Genomic DNA, 23,867 nt, shown 5'->3' with positions numbered 1-23,867 from the left:
GTGCACTGGATGTTGCTGCCCCCATGGCTCCAGACGATCCGCCCGGGGGAGAGACCCCCCTCGACATCCCGGCACCTGATGGGGAAACAGAAGGGGGGGGGGAGGGGAGGCACAAAACCAGCATCCGCCGGAGGGGGAACTGGCGGCAACGGAGGGGGGGAAGCAGAAAGAGGGGGCTGGGAACATGGGGCAGGCATGCCTAACACCGCAGCGCCCGCCGTTTCAGCGCCAACAGCTGGAGGCCAAGCGGCCGGACCAGCAAAACCAGCGTGCCAATTGGACGAAGCCCGAGAAAACGGCGCCGACCAGTAAGGCGTCTGTGTAAGAGCCCGGGGGGTAAAACCGCCGTCGTAAGAACCCCCCCACGGAGCAAACCCCGGACCATTCGGTGTGGGCCAGGATGTCACCGTGCCCTGCGCGTGCGCAAACGCCGCTGGCAAATAAGTGGACGAGAAAGGGGCCCGACCCCCTCGGAAATCGGGTGACGCCCCGGAGGTCATAACTGCAACGCCCCCGACCAGGCCACCGACACCGAAGCAGCCGGCAGTAGACTCACGGACGCAGCCTGATATGCGCCATCCCCGGACGAAAACGACGCTGCCATGGAGCTGTGCTCTGACCCCATCTGCTGTATTATGACCTGGCCAGCAGATGGCGTCGCCGCACTAGGCCACAGGCCACTAACCGGCGGCAGCAGGATCTGGGATACCGGGAGCGCCCCCGGGTGAATTCCCGATGTCTGCACGCCGACGCCCGACACCCCCCGTGCACTGCGGCAGTGGAAACCACGGGCACAGGGGGGGAAAACAGGGTATCTAATCCACCCCCATATGCCTGCGTAAACCGAGGCCCCGCCCCCCGGACCACCCCTGTACGCGACTGCAAGGACACTACGTCATGTACCAGCCAGGCACCCGCAGGGCGCCTACTCAGCGCGGCGTCGCGGGACCCGCTCGACGGGTCGCCGGACCCGGTTGCTGCGGCCGCGGGGCGCGAGACCCGTCCACCCATGGAGGCCGGAGCCCCGGCGCGCGCGGCTCTACCGCTGCGCCGGGCTCCGAGAGCGGCCGTGGCAGGCGAACAACCGCCGCCCGAGGAGAGCAGCACACTGTCTCCAGCGGGCGGCGAAGCGGCGGGGGGGACCACGCGCACGCGCGGCCGGCGGTAGCCAGCCGCTGTGAGCGGACGGGCGCCCTCAGCCAGCCAGCGGGGAGGGGAAGCAGATCTCTTAGGACGAGGCATCATGCAGGGCCAGCAGCTGAATTAAAAACTGGCACAGCTTGTAAAAGCACTAGTAGGGGAAAAGGCAAATTGTAAATGGCTAATATAGTTCAACCTTACCACATCCAAGGAAACTGGCAAGAGGAAGATGGCTGCCTGATCCCAGCACTATATACCCCTATGTATACTCCTCCTACATATCCCTAATAGGCACCCATCGATCACCTGACCACAACTGTCCATCACAACGGCTAGCCCTGCCTATCCTCAACACATGTCACAAAAAGTCAGGGTGCTTATGTGGCTTCGAGCCTATGCGGATCTCTGCCTGCCTAGTCACATTGAATTGTGAAGATTACATTTTTTTCAAAATAAGACGCCCAACACTAGCAGAGTTGCATAGAACCTGGGGGCTCACTCACACCAGGCATCTCGTTGCTAATACGTAATTTTCAGCGAAAAAACACATAAAAAAAGAATCAAAAAAGATGTTTAATGCTATGAGATTCTCATGCAGCCTGGTGTGCTAAGAGGGGATGTTTGACGTGACTGCAGCAAAGGTGTGTGTGGAAAGGATGGGATGCCTACAGAGACAGATTCATTTTGTTGCAGCGCTTACCATGTGGCCATAGCTACTATTGAACAATTAGGCAATTTCACCGTGCGGTAAATCTACAGCTAACATGCAGGTTAAATGGCTGGAATTTATGGGTTACCACACACAGTAAGCCCCTGAGGCAGCATTTAACGCAGATGTTTCCTTGCAGCTTCCTAGGCTGGATGGACTAATCACATTAAGTGTACTTACAGTCAGAGGCGTAGCGTGGAGACATGACACTCGGAGCAGGGTTATGTCACGGTGCCCCCACCCACCACCACCACCACCACACATACATACATACATACATACATACATATATAGATTCACACACATCTAGGCACATACATACATAAACACACACATACACAGATATATGCACATATACACACATATACACACCGACATACATAAACACAGACATACGGTATACACACAGACATATATAAACACACACCTATACACAGATATATGCACATATACATACACACATAAACACAAAAATACACAGACATACACATATACACACAAACATACTGTACATAGACATATACACACAGACATATACACACACATATACTCACACATACTGTATACAAAGTTATATATACACACACAGACCTACATAAGCACACACATATACACAGACACCTATGCACGCAGACATATACACACATTTACACACAAACACATACACACACACACACACACACACACACACACACACACACACACACACACACACACAGTACACAAAGACATAAACACAAGTAATTAGGAAACTAAAACTGTAATTCCCATTTTGTAATTGCATTATACGCAGCTTATCATCCACATGTGGGGGGCATAGTATAAAAGTAGCTGCTTTATGTAATGTGGTTTATGTAATATAACTGCTTTATGTAATGTGGTTTATGTAATAAAATGTAATCTTGTATTATTCTTTCTTTCAGTTCCACAACTTCTCTATGGAGGAAAATTAGATTTCTTAGTGTTTGACTACCTCTCTGAAATAACAATGTCTCTGTTGTCAGCAGCAAAATCCAAGTCACCTGTAAGTAAATTCATCCAATGTAGTCTCTTTATGTAATTGTGGATTGATAAAACTGTGTGCATACTAGTGCAAGGTGTGATGTTGCCTAGTCACTTGGTAGTGTGACCAGCCAATTTATGGTTTTTTGTTCTCTGACTCTGAACTTCATTTAGGCACAAAAAAAAAACTTATTATTTCAGACACATCTAGGTAAGCTACTGCATCCCTATTACTGCTGAGCAAAACACTGGCTCGCTGGCTAGCTCTCCTAGTATGGCTAAACACATTGTGTTTCCCCCAGCTAGGGATGGCCATCGACCATTGATGATTTATGGCCAATGTAGAATACTTTTGCCATTGATGGGAGAGAACCAGATGATTTCTCTACATCGATGGATAGGCACAACCAAATATACTGTATACATTTTTTTTTTTTTAATGAGGTGTCGGGACACGGAACATAGCTCTGCCTCTTGACACCCGCGAAGCCCCACCCCCATGTTTTGATTGGCCCATGGTACAGTGAAAAAACATGGATGGGCATCCACTGCGTAGTTGGCAGCCATTGATGGCAACCACACCGATGACCAGCCATACCCCCAGCACGGCTGGGCTCGCACTGGCTCTCCTAGTATGGCTGGGCTGGGCACAGAGAACTTAATTTAACACTAACAATGAGAGTAGTTTCAATTAAAACAATGTTCAAGCCATAAGAAGAAAACCATGAAATACAGTTGATCTATAAGATGTAATTTAGATCAAAGGCACCTCCATTGGCTGCTTTATTACTGGGGTCTAGGGCAAGTGCCCCCTCTGCACCCCCATAAAACCAGCCTTTTGGTGGTTTCTTCTTTTATAGTTTGATTTCCGTTTTTACAATCTGTTTATTCATATTAATTTCTCTGACGTCCTAGTGGATGCTGGGAACTCCGTAAGGACCATGGGGAATAGACGGGCTCCGCAGGAGACTGGGCACTCTATAAGAAAGATTTGGTACTATCTGGTGTGCACTGGCTCCTCCCTCTATGCCCCTCCTCCAGACCTCAGTTAGATTTCTGTGCCCGGCCCGAGCTGGTTGCACACTAGGAGCTCTCCTGAGCTTCTAGAAAGAAAGTTTAAATTAGGTTTTTTATTTTACAGTGAGACCTGCTGGCAACAGGCTCACTGCATCGAGGGACTAAGGGGAGAAGAAGCGAACCTACCTGCTTGCAGCTAGCTTGGGCTTCTTAGGCTACTGGACACCATTAGCTCCAGAGGGATCGACCGCAGGACCCGTCCTTGGTGTTCGTTCCCGAAGCCGCGCCGCCGTCCCCCTTACAGAGCCAGAAGCATGAAGATGGTCCGGAAAATCGGCGGCAGAAGACTTCAGTCTTCACCAAGGTAGCGCACAGCACTGCAGCTGTGCGCCATTGCTCCTCATACACACTTCACACTCCGGTCACTGAGGGTGCAGGGCGCTGGGGGGGGGCGCCCTGAGCAGCAATAAAAACACCTTGGCTGGCAAAATAATCACAATATATAGCCCCAGAGGCTATATATGTGGTAATTACCCCTGCCAGAATACAGAAAAAAGCGGGGGAAAAGTCAGCCGAAAAAGGGGCGGAGCCATCTCTCTCAGCACACTGGCGCCATTTTTCCCTCACAGTTCCGCTGGAAGGAAGCTCCCTGACTCTCCCCTGCAGTCTACACTACAGAAAGGGTAAAAAAGAGAGGGGGGCACTAAATTTAGGCGCAGTTAATACAATAAGCAGCTATAAAGGGTCATAATTCAGTTAGTCCCTGCATTATTATAGCGCTCTGGTGTGTGCTGGCATACTCTCTCTCTGTCTCCCCAAAGGGCTTTTGTGGGGTCCTGTCTCCTTTAAGAGCATTCCCTGTGTGTGTGCGGTGTGTCGGTACGGCTGTGTCGACATGTTTGATGAGGAGACTTATGTGGAGGCGGAGCAGATGCCTATAAATGTGTTGTCACCCCCTGCGGGGCAGACACCTGAGTGGATGGACTTATGGAAGGAATTACGTGCAAGTGTCGACTCCTTACATAAAAAATTTGACGACATGCCAAATGCGGGACAGCCGGCTTCTCAGCTCGTGCCTGCCCAGACGATTCAAAGGCCGTCAGGGGCCCTGAAACGACCACTACCTCAGATGGAAGACACAGATGTCGACACGGATACTGATGCCAGTGTCGACGACGATGAGTCAAATTTAATGTCCACTAGGGCCATTTGTGGCATGATTGAGGCAATGAAAGAGATATTACACCTTTCTGATATAAACCCAGGTACCTCAAAAAAGGGTATTATGTTTGGGGAGAAAAAACTACCAATAGTTTTTCCCCCATCTGAGGAATTGAATGATGTGTGTGAAGAAGCGTGGGCTTTCCCCGATAAAAAATTGGTGATTTAAAAAAAATTACTAATGGCGTTCCCTTTCTCGCCAGAGGATAGGTCACGTTGGGAAACTCCCCCTAAGGTGGATAAAGCGCTCACACGTTTGTCTAAAAAGGTGGCACTACCGTCTCCTGATACGGCCGCCCTAAAAGAACCTTCTGATAGAAAGCAGGAGGCTATCCTAAAGTCTATATATACACACACTGGTGTTATACTGAGACCAGCTATTGCTTCAGCCTGGATGTGCAGTGCTGCTGCTGCTTGGTCAGATTCCCTGTCGGAAAATATTGACACCCTAGACAGGGACACTATATTGCTAACCATAGAGCATATAAAAGACTCAGTCTTATACATGAGAGATGCACAGAGGGAGATCTGCCGGCTGGCATCTAGAATAAGTGCATTGTCCATTTCTGCTAGGAGAGGCTTATGGACTCGGCAGTGGACAGGAGATGCAGAATCTAAAAGGCACATGGAAGTTTTGCCTTATAAGGGTGAGGAGTTATTCGGGGACGGTCTCTCAGACCTTGTTTCCACAGCAACAGCTGGGAAGTCTGCATTTTTGCCCCATGTCCCCTCACAGCCTAAGAAAGCACCGTATTACCAAGTACAGTCCTTTCGACCCCAGAAAAACAGGCGGGGAAAAGGCGGGTCCTTTCTGTCTAGAGGCAGAGGAAGGGGGAAAAAGCTGCAACACACAGCAGGTTCCCAGGACCAAAAGTCCTCCCCCGCTTCTTCCAAATCCGCCGCATGACGGTGGGGCTCCACAGGCGGAGCCAGGTACGGTGGGGGGCCGCCTCAAGAATTTCAGCGATCAGTGGGCTCGCTCATGGGTGGATCCCTGGATCCTTCAAGTAGTATCTCAGGGGTACAAGCTGGAATTCGAGGCGCCTCCCCCCCGCCGTTTCCTCAAATCGGCCTTACCGACAACTCCCTCGGGCAGGGAGGCTGTGCTAGAGGCCATTCACAAGCTGTATTCCCAGCAGGTGATAGTCAAGGTACCCCTACTTCAACAAGGCCGGGGCTACTATTCCACACTGTTTGTGGTACCGAAACCGGACGGTTCGGTGAGACCCATTTTAAATTTGAAATCCTTGAACACTTACATAACAAAATTCAAGTTCAAGATGGAATTGCTCAGGGCAGTTATTGCAAGCCTGGACGAGGGGGATTACATGGTATCCCTGGACATCAAGGATGCTTACCTGCATGTCCCCATTTACCTTCCTCACCAGGAGTACCTCAGACTTGTGGTACAGGATTGCCATTACCAATTCCAGACACTACCGTTTGGACTGTCCACGGCACCGAGGGTGTTTACCAAAGTAATGGCAGAAGTGATGATACTCCTTCGAAAAAAGGGAGTTTTAATTATCCCGTACTTGGACGATCTCCTTATAAAGGCGAGGTCCAGGGAGCAGTTACTGGTCGGAGTAGCACTATCTCGGGAAGTGCTACAACAGCATGGCTGGATTCTAAACATTCCAAAGTCACAACTGGTTCCTTCCACTCGCTTACTGTTCCTGGGGATGATTTTGGACACAGAACTGAAAAAAGTGTTTCTCCCGCAGGAGAAAGCCAAGGAGCTGTCATCTCTAGTCAGAGACCTCCTAAAACCGAAACGGGTATCGGTGCATCACTGCACACGAGTCCTGGGAAAAATGGTGGCTTCATACGAAGCAATTCCATTCGGCAGGTTCCATGCAAGGACCTTCCAGTGGGACCTCTTGGACAAGTGGTCGGGATCGCATCTTCAGATGCATCAACTGATAACCCTGTCTCCAAGGACCAGGGTGTCTCTACTGTGGTGGCTGCAGAGTGCTCATCTTCTGGAGGGCTGCAGTTTCGGCATACAGGACTGGGTCCTAGTGACCACGGATGCCAGCCTTCGAGGCTGGGGAGCAGTCACACAGGGAAGAAACTTCCAAGGACTATGGTCAAGTCAGGATACTTCCCTGCACATAAATATTCTGGAACTGAGGGCCATTTACAATGCCCTAAGTCAGGCAAAACCCCTGCTTCAAAACCAGCCGGTACTGATCCAGTCAGACAACATCACGGCAGTCGCCCATGTGAACCGACAGGGCGGCACAAGAAGCAGGATGGCGATGGCAGAAGCCACAAGGATTCTCCGATGGGCGGAAAATCACGTCTTAGCACTGTCAGCAGTGTTCATTCCGGGAGTGGACAACTGGGAAGCAGACTTCCTCAGCAGACACGACCTACACCCGGGAGAGTGGGGACTTCATCCAGAAGTCTTCCTACTGTTGGTAAACCGTTGGGAAAGGCCACAGGTGGACATGATGGCGTCCCGCCTCAACAAAAAGCTAAAGAGATATTGCGCCAGGTCAAGGGACCCTCAGGCGATAGCTGTGGACGCTCTAGTGACACCGTGGGTGTACCAGTCGGTTTATGTGTTCCCTCCTCTGCCTCTCATACCAAAGGTACTGAGAATAATAAGAAGGCGAGGAGTAAGAACGATACTCGTGGTTCCGGATTGGCCAAGAAGGGCTTGGTACCCAGAACTTCAAGAAATGATATCAGAGGACCCATGGCCTCTACCGCTCAGACAGGATCTGCTACAGCAGGGGCCCTGTCTGTTCCAAGACTTACCGCGGCTGCATTTGACGGCATGGCAGTTGAATTCCGGATCCTAAAGGAAAAGGGCATTCCGGAGGAAGTCATTCCTACGCTGATAAAAGCCAGGAAAGAAGTAACCGCAAACCATTATCACCGTATTTGGCGAAAATATGTTGCGTGGTGTGAGGCCAGGAAGGCCCCAACAGAGGAATTTCAGCTGGGTCGGTTTCTGCACTTCCTACAGTCGGGAGTGACTATGGGCCTAAAATTGGGTTCCATTAAGGTCCAGATTTCGGCCCTATCGATTTTCTTCCAGAAAGAACTGGCTTCACTGCCTGAAGTTCAGACTTTTGTAAAGGGAGTGCTTCATATTCAGCCCCCTTTTGTGCCTCCCGTGGCACCTTGGGATCTCAATGTGGTATTGAGTTTCCTAAAATCACATTGGTTTGAACCACTTAAAACTGTGGATCTGAAATATCTCACGTGGAAAGTGGTCATGTTATTGGCCTTGGCTTCGGCCAGGCGTATGTCAGAATTGGCGGCTTTGTCTTGTAAAAGCCCTTATCTGATTTTCCATATGGATAGGGCAGAATTGAGGACTCGTCCCCAGTTTCTCCCTAAGGTGGTATCTGCTTTTCACTTGAACCAACCTATTGTGGTGCCTGCGGCTACTAGGGACTTGGAGGATTCCAAGTTACTGGATGTAGTCAGGGCCTTGAAACTTTATGTTTCCAGGACGGCTGGAGTCAGGAAGACTGACTCGCTTTTTGTCCTGTATGCACCCAACAAGATAGGTGCTCCTGCTTCTAAGCAGACTATTGCTCGCTGGATTTGTAGCACAATTCAGCTGGCGCATTCTGCGGCTGGATTGCCGCATCCTAAATCAGTGAAAGCCCATTCCACGAGGAAAGTGGGCTCATCTTGGGCGGCTGCCCGAGGGGTCTCGGCTTTACAACTTTGCCGAGCTGCAACTTGGTCAGGGGCAAACACGTTTGCTAAATTCTACAAATTTGATACCCTGGCTGAGGAGGACCTTGAGTTCTCTCATTCGGTGCTGCAGAGTCATCCGCACTCTCCCGCCCGTTTGGGAGCTTTGGTATAATCCCCATGGTCCTTACGGAGTTCCCAGCATCCACTAGGATGTCAGAGAAAATAAGATTTTACTCACCGGTAAATCTATTTCTCGTAGTCCGTAGTGGATGCTGGGCGCCCATCCCAAGTGCGGATTGTCTGCAATACTTGTATATAGTTATTGCCTAACTAAAGGGTTATTGTTGAGCCATCTGTTGAGAGGCTCTGTTATATTTCATACTGTTAACTGGGTATAGTATCACGATGTTATACGGTGTGATTGGTGTGGCTGGTATGAGTCTTACCCTGGATTCAAAATCCTTCCTTATTGTGTCAGCTCTTCCGGGCACAGTATCCTAACTGAGGTCTGGAGGAGGGGCATAGAGGGAGGAGCCAGTGCACACCAGATAGTACCAAATCTTTCTTATAGAGTGCCCAGTCTCCTGCGGAGCCCGTCTATTCCCCATGGTCCTTACGGAGTTCCCAGCATCCACTACGGACTACGAGAAATAGATTTACCGGTGAGTAAAATCTTATTTTATCATCCTACTGCATATATTATAAATATAGGGAATACGATATGATAACATATAACATATGATTTGCTTTGTTATCAAATGTTAATTCTCAAGCTCAAATAATTTAGAAAAATTAATGTAAGTCCTGGAACATTGTAAATGTGCCGTATATTTGAAGAGACAACGGATTCATCCTCTAAATTTCAGAATCATGTAATTGCTCTTTGAACTAACCATACATCAGGAAGTAATTTCCCGGATTCTCTGATCTGACCGACACCGCCGATCAGCACTGGCAACCATCGCAGATTGGCGATCCATCAGGGAATCCGGGAAATTAAAAATGTTAAGAATCCCATATTTGTATAACATTTGCTGTGTTTAATATTCCCGTTTCCCCAACCAGGCCATCAGGGGATCAGGACATTGTCACAATCTGTTTAAGGGCCTCAGTATATTATCAGTAATCATAACCACCTACTGCTGGATAATTATAGCAGCATGTTACCAGCGGGATGTAGTTGGGATCCTGCCGCCCGGGATCCCGGTAGTGAGAATGCCAGTGCTGGTATTCCAGTCACCTGTCAGAATGCTGACGCCGGTATCCCGACTCCTGGAATACCAAATGTAAGTATCCCGGGGAGGGTTAAGTTTAGGCTGCAGGGGGAAGGTTAGATTTAGGCTGCGGGGGGAGGGACAGGTTTAGGCTGTGTGTGTGTGTGGGGGGGGTAGGTTTAGGCTGCAGGAGGAGGGTTAGGTTTAGGCTGCGGGGGGAGGGTTAGGTTTAGGCTGCGGGGGAGGGTTAGGTTTAGGCTGTTGGATGGAAGGGACAGGTGTAGGCTGCGGGGAGGGGAGGTTAGGGTTAGGCTGCGGGAATGGAGGGTTAAGCTGTGGGGAGGGTTAGGGGGAGAGTTAGATTTAGCGGTCCCCGCCTCATGAGCCCCTGCTGGGATTCCAAGCAGTCAGCATACCGATGTTGGTATTCTGACAGTTGGCATACTGGCTGCCAGTATCCCATACCCAACCCGTTACCAGCATAGGAACACAAGCAATCTAGTAACACAGGATTTCTACATAACATTGCAACTGGTAACTCTATAGGAGCAGCTAATATTTCTATTCAGATGTATTCAGGGTACAGTTACTATATATAAGATGCAGAAATAGTAATAAAAAATCTGATATTTTGTCTATATTTTAGAGCCTGGGATTCACTCCAGACTTTGTGCACACAGCTATGGCTCCATATCTCAAAGATCTTCATAAATCAGGTATTTCTTTAAGCATCTTATAAGTCTGTTTAATATTTAATTGGCTCTCAGTAATCATGTTTTTAACTTTTGGAAATACTGTACCATTTGTTCATTTATTTCACACTATTCTATGTTTATATAGTTGCCAAAATATATATTTTTTTAGACAACTCCTAATTTGTGTGTTGACACTTGGTATACATCTGCTAGGAGGCGTATATTCTCAGCACGTGCACAGGGATACACTGATGGTGACTTACTGTAATCCAAGCGCACATGGGCCTCATTCAGATCCAGAGGGATCTATGTCGCATGCCGCAAAGTACTGATGTTCGGTACTACTGCGCATGTGCTGTATGGGTCTGCAACAGCATCAGATTGTTAGTGATTGACAGAACTCTAACTAATACCTTCTTGCGCTATACTAGATATATGATATGGCTGAAAAATTCAATACATCAGATCTTATATTTTATAAGTATAGTAAAATTTATTCATACACAATAAATCACAAATTTTAAAGCAAGACCGGTCTCATTAATATCATAAAAATCTTTGAATAAGAATAACAAGTATATATTATACTATACGGAGGTGGACTTAAGCATAATCTGTGCACAGAAGTGTATATACTATTATGTAAGGAAATAGCTCAGTCCAAAAAGCATTGTTTTTTGGACCCCTGCATTAATTGGACCCGTACTTTGCATCAGCTATTGATACCATCATTTGTTGGAACGATTGCTGGGAGGAGAGAAACCGCTCACCAGTGCCTACATACGGCACGAAGAGGTGTGGACTCACAGAGCTTTGAAGTCGGGCAGGATAATATACAGCAGGCGCCAGCACAGGTGCCGGTTCCCGCAGCCAGAGACCACCTCGGTAGACACTGGGACTCCACCTTGCTGGTATCATTGGCTTAAGCCTCACGTAAGACTCCAGTTCGGAGCGGTTCTCACGCAGTTTATTGCTTTGTGCTGGATGGTTACTTTTAAAGGAACTGTGATACAAAATAACTATCTATGGATATTTAATCAGTGTACGGGTTCTAACTAGCAGCTGACAGTGGTTACACATTGACTAATATTCACGGACTAAGCTATTTCCTTACATAATAGTATATACACTTTTGTGCACAGATTATGCTTAAGTCCACCTCCGTATAGTATAATATATACTTGTTATTCTTATTCAAAGATTTTTATGATATTAATGAGACCGGTCTTGCTTTAAAACAGTGTTTTCAACCTTTTTTTACTCGCGGCACACCGAATAATATTTTAAAATTGCCAAGGCACACCATAAGTTCCCCACAGAAAAAACAAAAGACACACAATGGCCTTCACAGTAAAAAAAAAAAATCCACACATACATTGGCCTACACAGAAAAAACAATCACATTGCTCCCCACATAAATCATGTTGCTCACACATAAATCAATCACATTTCTTCCCACATAAATCCTATTGCTCCCCACATGAATTATTCACATTGTTCCCCCCATAAATCCTTATTCTCACCACATAAATCCTATTGTTCACCACATGAGAAATAAAATAACAAATATTAGCCCATACTGGATAGCTGTCCTCCTTCCTGTCCCTCAGTGACGGAGGTTGTTCATAGTGGAGTGCTGGGAATACTGAGCAGCGGGCAGTCGGGCAGGTGTGGATGTGGGTGGGCAAGGAAAGCTGTGTATGCAGGCGGGATCTGGAAGATGTGTATACAGGCGGGTGGGCTGGCTGGGTGGTGAGATGCGGCAGCCGTGACCTATGATATCACACCGCTGCGTCTTCAAGGCATAGGTCACGGCCGGAGCATGACTAATCCTCTAAGAAGAGCCCGGGCCAACGGTTCACTCTGTAGGTGCAGGAAGCTGCTCTGCCTCCACGGCACACCTTGCAACTGGTCGCGGCACACTAGTGTGCCACGGCACACTGGTTGAAAAAGCCTGCTTTAAAATTTGTGATTTATTGTGTATGAATACATTTTACTATACTTATAAAATATAAGATCTGATGTATTGAATTTTTCAGCCATATCATATATCTAGTATAGCGCAAGAGGGTATTAGTTAGAGTTCTGTGGTATGTTGCACTTTGGAATTCCAGTGCATATAAATTGACTTGCTAACCCCAAGTCAAAAACTCTCCTGCAGCTTATTTGAAATAATAAATTAATCAATCATAGGATTTTTTAATACATTGTATTAGCGCCCGGTTAAAGCGGTTTTTTTTTGTTTTGTTTTTTTTGTTAGTGATTGACAGTCTGATGATGTTTGGAGGTGGGAAGGGGCAGCGATGGCCCATTTCTTAAACCAGAGGCATATTGCCGTCATTGGTGAGGGGAGAGGCCAGGATCTCTGTCAGAGGATAGATTTTTCCTGGGCTCTGTGCAGCAAATGTGGTGTCGGAAATACTGGACACAGTTTGACTCAGTAATGGCTGCAGTATGCTTAAATCCCCCTGCTGCATTTGCATATTAGAGCTATCACTGCTGCTTCTATGTAAGCAGGATATGTAAGCAGAAGCGATAGTAACTCCAAACACATCTCACATCCACACTACAAATGTGGAGGCACAGATGTGTCCTCATACATCACTGTGGTAGTCACGCCAAACAGCCTGTAGACACGCCAGCTCCTGTGAGACTCTGCTCGCGTTGGGTGTCTTTTTTGATGAAAATGCGTCTGCAACTATGAGGCACCAGGAGACTGTGCTGGTTCATTTGCGACACTTGTATATCTGTGTGCGAGTCTCTAGATCGGCATATAAAGTGCTATGATGCAGCGGCCGTGGCTTTTTTCCATGTAAACTTCCATTGTGCTCTGTATACAGACTCAGCCGCACACATACATGCAAGTGTTGCATATCAGATTAATTGGCACAGTCTCCTCGTGCGTCCTAGCCGCATCACATTAAAGATAAGATACATTTTCAGAAAAATAAGATGTCTGAGCTAGCAGAGTTGCACAGGCTCACTTGTCAGCTCACTCACGCTAGGCATCTCACTCGGCGTGGCATATTGAGGCTGCGTGCATCAGCCCCATAGGTTATGGAAGCTTTATGTAGTAACACTTACAGATGATCGTCTCATTTCTAACTCGTCTTTTTAGATCTGTGCACATGGGCCGATATGTCCTCAGTGCGGAACTAGCAGCTCTCGCATGACTTAGGGTGTGTACACACGGTGAGATCCTTGCTATGCCCGATTTTCACTTGCGATTTCCCTTGAACTCCCCGGAGCCCAGATAGCACAGATTTTGACTAACTTTTTTTGAGATATGGACTATGGGGGTAATTCTGAGTTGATCGCAGCAGGAACTTTGTTAGCAGTTGGGCAAAACCATGTGCACTGCAGGGGGGGGCAGATATAACATGTGCAGAGAGAGTTAGATTTGGGTGTGGTGTGTTCAATCTGCAATCTAAATTTCAGTGTACAAATAAAGCAGACAGTATTTACCCTGCACAGAAACAGAATAACCCACCCAAATCTAACTCTCTTTTCACATGTTATATCTGCCCCCCTGCAGTGCACATGGTTTTGCCCAACTGCTAAAAAATTTCCTGCTGCGATCAACTTGGAATTACCCCCTATGTGTGCTTACGATTTTGGCTTATGTGAGATGTCATTGACATGTGAGATGAACTAGATAGTCCACCGATCTAGCAAGGATTGACTTGCCTGCACAGTCTATCTTTTCTTGCGATGTCGACCTGGCGGGACCGTGCATCGGGATCGAATTGGGATCGCAAGGTGACTTTCACCTTGCGATCTGCACTAACTTTTCTTGCGATTTTGACTATATAGTCAAAATTGAAAGAAAATATCTCACCGTGTGTACACACCCTTAGATCACTTATTCATTACATGCTGTCCACATCACAAGAGCCGGGGGTTCCGTAATTATGACGTATCAGCTCAGAAAGATGATGCATGACCACGTGAATGTATCTGAACCTCATGAGAAAAACCAAACAAGAACCGAGCCGCTCATCTCTAGTTACACTCTTATTATAGCTACATAATCACACTTAGAGCTGCACGTACAGTACCTTATGCTAAATGTTGGCTCTCGTTACTGTAAGTTCATTATTTGCAACACTGAAGAACATGTCACATGCTGCCAACACGATGCATAAAGCTAGGACTGTAGCATTTGCTAATATGTGCTTTGCTTCGCCAGGTGTTCGTGTTATCAGTAATGCAGGAGGAACAAACCCCCTCGCCTGTGCTGCAGCTGTACAAGAAATAGTGAAGAAAAGTGGTCTTGATCTGAAAATTGCAGTGGTTACTGGTGATGACTTAATGGCACAGGTGAGCATTGCCGCTTTCATCAGGGTAGATATCTGCACTAGGACCCTGTGGTTGTTTCATAGAAGAGGCGTCTACCCACAGTTGGTGCCGTATATACAGTAGAGTTGGCACATCTTCAGCACTAGTAATTAGCGTGCCCTAATGTATTATCTGTCTACCTCGCGTTCTTATTTTCCTCTATCCAGCACCTGCTGCTAGGTTACTGAGATAAGAGATGGAAGCCAAGTATCAATGAAAGAAAATATAAAAAAAAATAATAGGGAGGGGGATCAAGCCTTGGAGAGAGACTTGTGGCCAATAGCAGCCAATTAGATTCTAGCTGTCCATTATCTAGCTGGTGGCAGGTAGTAATACTTACTTCAAAGTGCTGTTCTTTTCATTTGAAGAATATGTCTGGGCAAGTGGAGGGGAAAGGTTTGAATGCATATTATGTCTATTCTTTGTATATGGTTTGAACAAATAATTTCTCATTGCTTAGTACACAAAACCTATTAATGCTCCTCTAATAATCATTACCACCACCTGAGTGACTCACAGTATGGCTGTCTGCTACACCCGTGCATCTAGCATGGAAATGGGTAACAACAAAGCATCAATGTTGTGTATGTTTCTTGTAGACATTGTAATAATACAGTATTTAACAACCTAGTATTATAGGGTGTCTGTGACTCAATTAGAGTATTAAACATTTATTCACATAACTTTTGGCTCATAAACTGTCCTGTCCCATTTTTGGATCATGGGAATCGGGATAGAAAAAAATCTCAATCCTGGTATTCTCCCCCCGCTCCCCCCCCCCTTCCCTTTTGTTTTCCTTCTCCTTCGCATCCCCTGGCATCCCTCTTCATCCTCCCCCTGCCCTTCAATTACCTTTGTTACACAGCGGTGGTCAGAAGGGGCTTCTCTTGTCTGCAGGCTCATTGTCCGGTCCTCTCCCATGCTCAGCCGGTGGGGTTATGCGGCCCTTGTGTCCAAGCTAGGGGCAGGTGGATGAAGCATTGTTTCAGCCCTTCCCCTGCTGCTGTGTGTACTGTGGAAGTGCTGGATGTGGTTAATCTCAGTCACTGATTGGCTGTGAACATGCTGCATAGTGATGATGTCACTGCGCAGTGCACTCCCAGCCCATCAGAGACGGAGAGCATCATGGGGCTCCGTCTATTCTACATGCAGCTGAGAGAGCCTGAGGGGACCATATAAAGCAGGCATTCCCAACCTCTGTCCTCAAGTCACACTAAAGGGCCCTACACATTTAACGATCCGCCGCCGAACTGCCCGACGGCGGATACTGCCGACGGGCGGGCAGTGACGGGCCTGTCACCCTGCTCCATTGAAGTGCAGGTATATATGGATGAGATCATCCATATTGTCCTGCATGCACAGCCGACGGGGCACTAGCGATGAACGAGCGCGGGGCCGCGCATCGTTCATCGCTTGTGCCTCCACACTGATAGATATGAACGGTATCTCGTTCAATAATGAACGAGATCGTTCATATCTTTCAGTCAGATCGACCAGTGTGTAGAGCCTATAACAGTCCAGGTTTTAGTGAAATCCATGCTTGAGCACAGGTGATTTAATTAGTACCTCAGTTATTTTGATTTAACCATCTGTGCTGAAACCTGGATATCACTAAAACCTGCATTGTTAGTATGACTCAAGGACAGAGGTTATATATATATATATCAACCTGTATGTATGTATGTATGTATATGTGTGCGTTTATGTGTATATGTATATGTATATATATATATATATATATATATATAAATAAAATGCTATCAGGACCAAGAAGGTAAGTGTTATCCCACTGCCCCGGCCCAATTTGCAGTGTGTTTTGAACCCCATAATACCCGGGATTTAATTATTATAATGCCAGGTATTTTTGGGATTAAAACATTTCTGTGAACATAGAATTGGCTTCCCTAATCATGATGTTTGTCTGGCACTACAGAATCCGCGGTGCTTTATATATAAATGAGAGTGATAATGATGTAGTAAGATGTGCCGTCACTAGGGTTTAGATGCCGGAATATTAGATCTTTTGGGAGAACTGGCTGATTAATATCTTTGGTAACTTTTTAAAGGTTACTATGCAAAGACTTAGAAGAGCTATTACAAGGTGTATTTTACATTTCATTTATACTTTTTATTAACTTTGCTACATTTCTTTGTTATTCTGTTAAAATATTATCCATATAATTCTCAAACACAACCCTGTTTTCCCATAAAAAGCTGTGTTTTTCCTTTTACTATAGATACAAAGGCAAAGTGATTCTTTAGGTGCATATACACACTTGCCAAGAAAATGAGCGACGTTGCTAATTTTCACCCTTCCTGAGCGACGTCATTCATTTTCTCGGCAAGTGTGTATGCCCCTGCCGACCAGCGACCAGCTGTCGGCCGTCACTGAGCTCTGTGAACGTTATATCGCTCAGTGTGTATGCCCGACCACCGACCTCCTGGCCCGGGAGAGGGAATCACTGGGCGACGTCTCTCATAGAGCCACCTTTAGTTTAACTGACTAAAATGTGAGACTTGCTCACAAAGGTATAAACCAGTGTTTTTCAACCGCTGTGCCGCGGCACACTGGTGTGCCGCCAGCGGTTGTCATATGTGCCGCCGCAGTCAGAGAGACCTGCTGCTCCGGTCCTGGCTGCTGCCGTCTTCACTGCATGACGTGACTGTGGAAGAGCTGCCTGAGCTGCATAATAGTGATACAATACACTTACAGTATCACTATCGGGTTGCAGAGGCAGCTCTTCTGCGGCCCGGCCTGTGACCCTTATGACGTGGTGTGACTCATAGGTCACAAACACCACGTCGCCATCCCGCCCGTGCTGCTCCGCTCCTCCCTCTCTTACCGCTCTTACCGCTGAGGGTGAAAAGGACTTTAAAAGGTTTGGGCCAATGCTTTTCTTTTTACTATAGAGCCAGTGCTTTTTTACTATGGGGGACAGTGTGTATGTGGTGGCATTATTACAGGGGGACATTGTGTGTGGTAGCATTATTACAGTGGGACATTGTGTGTGTGTGTGTGTGTGTGTGTGTGTGTGTGTGTGTGTGTGTGTGTGGCATTATTACTACAGGGGGACAGTGTGTGTGTGTGTGGTGGCATTATTACTACAGGGGGACAGTGTGTGTGTGGTGGCATTATTACTACAGGCGGACAGTGTGTGTGTGATGGCATTATTATGGGTGGCAATGTGTGGGATTACTGTGGCAGACAGTGTGTTCAATTACTGTGGGGGCCAGTGCATTATTTTAATTACTGGTGGGGACAATGTGTGTGTTTTTTCCCCCTTGGGGACCAATAAATGTTTGCTTTATTTCCCCGTGTGTGTGTTGTTTTTCCGTGGTGTGCCTTGGCAATTTTCAGATCTTGTGCGGTGTGCCGCGAATTGAAAAAGGTTGAAAATCACTGGTATAAACTGTTCCTGCTACTTCTGATATGTTTGTATTGTAATTTTTAGATGTATTTAATTAAAGGCTATTCTTATATCTTATATCGCTTGTGTTTTTACAGAAAGACTCCTTCAAGGAAGCAGGAATCACAGATATGGAGAGTGGGAAGCAATTTCCAGAGCATATTCAAAGTGTGAATGCTTATCTAGGGTGGGTACCTGACAGCCGTGAGCATTTCCAGAAGAGTTGCATACACTTTGTATGTTCACTCTATAAGTTTGTGACTGTCTCTGTAATGTTTTTAGCCCTATGCCATAATTATAGAATTACATATCCCAGCATGCTTTGCCACAGTTTTATGCATGCTGGGATGTGTAGTTCCATGCATTGCATAACGCTGCACTAGATCACACTCATGGGCTGTATTACATATTGTGAGAAGGAAATTACATATAAATAAATTCATAGGAGGGCTTTGGGGCAGACTGTAAAACTGGGGCTCTGCCTATAGAAGTTAGCATTACTAGAAGTAATAACACCTGTTTATACTAGTGGTTCATCTAAACTAGCATCTTTATGCCAGCACTTCACCACACACTGAATATTTTAAATTACACAACACATGCTTTCTACATTGCTCATGCTCATATATTGAGTGTTATGTCTTATGTAAAGACGTGAAGAATTAAACTCATTATCCATCTCATGCTGCTGTGGCACCAGGATTTCCTACCAGTGTTACCACCCCATAGCTGGCCATATATTAGGACAACCAGCATCCAATTCCTCATAAGATTTCCCTTTAATCTCCCCGGGAACCCCTAGCACACAATTTGGAGTTTTATGCGCATACGATGAAGCATACAATCTATTAATGTACTGTGTGCCTCACAAAAAGCACGTGATCACCTCGAAGGAAATGTCACTCAAAAATCATGCTGATCATATACGATGCATTGTATGCGCGTAAAACAAGGAACGATGTGCATGTGATTACGACGGATAATATGGGCTGCACATATGATCTGAGGATGCGACATTCAACCCACGGGGCCGCTCATCACATCGTAATCATACCCAAAACACGTATGATGTGCACACAATGCATCATACGAGGCGTCTAAATCGTACATTTGTACATGATATCGTACTAGTGTATGGCCAGCATTAGGTGCCACATCCTCTTTAGCTCAAATATGTCTGTTTAACTCTGTGTCTCTGTCATAATAGGGGTTGTATTATTACAGCATTTAGTATCCATATCCTAATCTGTAGTATTTTTTATTTATTTTATTTTTGTACAATTTCATAATATGTGTTATTTTATTGTTCTAGAGCAAGACCGATTAGCAGAGCTCTGGATCTTGGGGCAGACATTGTGATCACTGGAAGATGTGTAGACAGTAGCATTGTGCTGGGACCTCTTATACACTCCGTATGTACCTACATATTTCCCTTACAGCTACTATTACATAGTTAATAAACATGACATAGAAATGTAGTTTAAATGAATATTATCTTTCTGCTTTCGGATGGGTTTATTTAAAAGAGAGCAGTCACTATTTTTAAAATAAAATAATTGTATGTTATATGGCAGGCTGAGTGCAGGCAATTATCTAACACCATTAAAAGCAATTTCATGGGTGTAGTACTGGTGACCGGCGGTCTCCTGACCGCCGGTCACCTTACCGACGCCAAGATCCCGGCAGCATACTGACGCCGGGATCCCGGCGGGGAGGGGCGAGTGCAGCAAGCCCCTTGCGGGCTCGCTGCGCTCGCCACGCTGCGCTCGCCACGCTGCGGGCTCGGTGGCGACCTGCGGTCGCCACGGGTTCTATTCCCACTCTATGGGTGTCGTGGACACCCACGAGTGGAAATAGTCCCTGTTGGTCGGCATGCCGACCATCGGGATAGTGAGCCGTCGGGCTCACGGAGGAGGTCATGTGACTGTCGGTCAGCTGACCGGCGGTCACATGAATACCACCCCAATTTCATACATCTTTACTTTTGTCAGGTTGTGAAGGTGAGCACTTCCTTGTATACATTATATACATGTTACCAACATACAATATTCTATTTAGGGGCCAGATTCAGGCTTTGGTACATAAGGATTAGATTGTAGTCCCCATTGAAAGTAATGGTTACTGCGATCTGCAGAATTAATTAGCCCTCTGCAGGCGTTTCTGTGAAATCTCCTGCATTAGGCTGTTAGTACATAGCAGGAATACATGCAGTTTCTATATAGTTTATAAAGAGGCACCTTAATGCCGTATTGCAGTCCTACCTGCATTTAATTATATATCTTTGGGGGGATGCCGTCAATTTACCTATAATTAAAATCCCAACAACAGTTGACCAACGGTCAAAATACTGACATGGTCAAAATACCGACATTTAAAATACCGACAAGGTCACAATACAGACATTTAAAATGACGACAGGTCAATAAGTCGACATGAGTTTTTCATTGAAACCAACTTTTCATATTTTACCATCCCAGTGGACCTGGAGGGGGAATATAATAGTGACCAAGTGCAGCGAGGCACCGTGCCCGAAGTATGGTGAGCACAGCTGTACACTTCTATGGTGTCCATGTCGACATACACACACAAAAAACACTGAACATTTGTGTTGAATTCTTGACCTGTCGACATTTTAAATGTCGGTATTTTGGCCATGTCAGGATTTTGACTATGTCGGGATTACAACCGTCGGTCAATGGTTGACGGTATTGTGACCATCGGGATTTTGATTGTAGGTATTTCATACTAAACCCATCTCTGGGCTTCTAACACATTGATCTGATTTTGTATAGATTATTGGACACATATCGTAACACAAATGAATGGTCTTATTCATTTTTGGATAGCTCCTTCTCGCATAAAGCCCTCCCCCTAAATAAATGTAATAGTCCTTCTCCTCCCCATTACTTGAAGCTGAGACTCGCCTTCCACTGCAACTCTTGACATCGTGGACCAAGTCAGTCAGTAGGTAGCAGTATAGCTCCATAGAACTTTATAGAAAATCTGTATTTAGTTGCACTCATTTTACACTGAAAAGAAACTTTATAGAGCATCACGTCTCACTGGGATAAAAAGCACTTAACAGGCAAATTGTGTCCAGCTGGAGGAAGATTACTTTAAGGAAGTGCTTCCCAAAACTAGCTACACTCTTCTACTGTTTCAAATGAAAATAATGTTAATAATGTCATTGTTCAGTAGCCAGAAAGCTCCCAGCACTTCAAAGAGCTCTAAGTTAATACTGTATATTGATTTAAGTGTTATCACCATGGGCAATATCTACTACAGTCATTATCTATTCTTGTTAAACTGCCTAAACCATGGCTAAACAACATGTAATTCTCTGACAGTTGTCAAAGTACAAGTTTCAGTGTTAAAATATAGTTGCCTACCAATATTCTAAGGCCAAGGTTTGCAAGCAGTACTTGTTATAACTCAAAATACACAAGTATTGGTGTACTGATGCTTTCTAGGAGTCAGGTTTACTCTGCACTGGCATGTCACCTCTGTGTCGCACACCACAGAGAGGCTTAGGTGTGGTCTGAAAATGCGCTGCCTGGTAGGGCCAAACTAAAGTCTTGTTCGTCCATTGCGGCTGAACAGGGGCACCACCCCTATTGGGTGCAACGATTTTCCGCCACCATATTCCCTCCTGAAGTCCCAAGGGTCCTGCCGCCCGTGGATGGTCCCACGCAAACTATCCCATAAAAAAATCAATTCCCAGAGGAGGTCTGCAAGTGTGGTTGACATCCCACCATGTCATGATTAGAGATGAGCGGGTTCGGTTTCTCTGAATCCGAACCCGCACGAACTTCATGTTTTTTTTCACGGGTCCGAGCGACTCGGATCTTCCCGCCTTGCTCGGTTAACCCGAGCGCGCCCGAACGTCATCATGACGCTGTCGGATTCTCGCGAGACTCGGATTCTATATAAGGAGCCGCGCGTCGCCGCCATTTTCACACGTGCATTGAGATTGATAGGGAGAGGACGTGGCTGGCGTCCTCTCCATTTAGATTAGGAGAGAGAGAGAGAGATTGACCTGAGGCTGATACTGTAGAAGAGAGTGCAGAGTTTAGTGACTGACCACAGTGACCACCAGCAGTGCAGTTGTTTTATTTAATATATCCGTTCTCTGCCTGAAAAAAACGGTACACACAGTGACTCAGTCACATACCATATCTGTGTGCACTGCTCAGCCCAGTGTGCTGCATGCCTGCATCATCTATGTATATATTATATATCTGACTGTGCTCAGCTCACACAGCTTATAATTGTGGGGGAGACTGGGGAGCACTGCAGTGCCAGTTATAGGTTATAGCAGGAGCCAGGAGTACAAGACAGTCACATACCATATCTGTGTGCACTGCTCAGCCCAGTGTGCTGCATCATCTATGTATATATTATATATCTGACTGTGCTCAGCTCACACAGCTTATAATTGTGGGGGAGACTGGGGAGCACTGCAGTGCCAGTTATAGGTTATAGCAGGAGCCAGGAGTACATATTATATTAAAATTAAACAGTGCACACTTTTGCTGCAGGAGTGCCACTGCCAGTGTGACTGACCAGTGACCTGACCACACTGACCACCAGTATAGTTAGTAGTATACTATATTGTGATTGACTGAAAAAGTTAAACACTCGTCGTGTGACTTCACTTGTGTGGTGTTTTTTTTTTATTCTATAAAAAACTCATTCTGCTGACAGACAGTGTCCAGCAGGTCCGTCATTATATAATATATATACCTGTCCGGCTGCAGTAGTGATATATATATATTTTTTATATCATTATTTATCATCCAGTCGCAGCAGACACAGTACGGTAGTTCACGGCTGTAGCTACCTCTGTGTCGGCACTCGGCAGTCCATCCATAATTGTATACCACCTACCCGTGGTTTTTTTTTCTTTCTTCTTTATACATACATACTACTACATCTCTTTATCAACCAGTCTATATTAGCAGCAGACACAGTACAGTACGGTAGTTCACGGCTGTGGCTACCTCTGTGTCGGCACTCGGCAGTCCGTCCATAATTGTATACCACCTAACCGTGGTTTTTTTTTCTTTCTTCTTTATACATACATACTACGACATCTCTTTATCAACCAGTCTATATTAGCAGCAGACACAGTACAGTACGGTAGTTCACGGCTGTGGCTACCTCTGTGTCGGCACTCGGCAGTCCGTCCATAATTGTATACCACCTAACCGTGGTTTTTTTTTCTTTCTTCTTCATACATACATACTACGACATCTCTTTATCAACCAGTCTATATTAGCAGCAGACACAGTACAGTACGGTAGTTCACGGCTGTGGCTACCTCTGTGTCGGCACTCGGCAGTCCGTCCATAATTGTATACCACCTAACCGTGGTTTTTTTTTCTTTCTTCTTTATACATACATACTACGACATCTCTTTATCAACCAGTCTATATTAGCAGCAGACACAGTACAGTACGGT

General features: G+C 46.1%; 1 protein-coding gene across 3 annotated transcripts in view; it reads left to right on the top strand.

Annotated features, from left to right (window-relative positions):
• The window catches only part of LOC134920292 (uncharacterized), a 265,262-nt gene that overhangs the window by 56,350 nt on the left and 185,045 nt on the right, over nucleotides 1-23,867 (top strand). For all 3 annotated transcript variants that reach the window (XM_063920509.1, XM_063920510.1, XM_063920511.1), the window contains exons 3-7: nucleotides 2,773-2,873; nucleotides 10,613-10,682; nucleotides 14,851-14,981; nucleotides 18,505-18,593; nucleotides 19,719-19,818. In XM_063920509.1, the coding sequence (XP_063776579.1) occupies nucleotides 2,773-2,873; nucleotides 10,613-10,682; nucleotides 14,851-14,981; nucleotides 18,505-18,593; nucleotides 19,719-19,818 (491 nt within the window). The remainder of the gene's footprint in view (nucleotides 1-2,772; nucleotides 2,874-10,612; nucleotides 10,683-14,850; nucleotides 14,982-18,504; nucleotides 18,594-19,718; nucleotides 19,819-23,867) is intronic.

Source organism: Pseudophryne corroboree, chromosome 1 (genome assembly GCF_028390025.1).
Source record: "Pseudophryne corroboree isolate aPseCor3 chromosome 1, aPseCor3.hap2, whole genome shotgun sequence".
Taxonomy (NCBI): Eukaryota; Metazoa; Chordata; class Amphibia; order Anura; family Myobatrachidae; genus Pseudophryne; species Pseudophryne corroboree.
The sequence above is the reverse complement of the archived record's forward strand: the minus strand, read 5'-3'. Positions and strand labels throughout refer to the sequence as shown.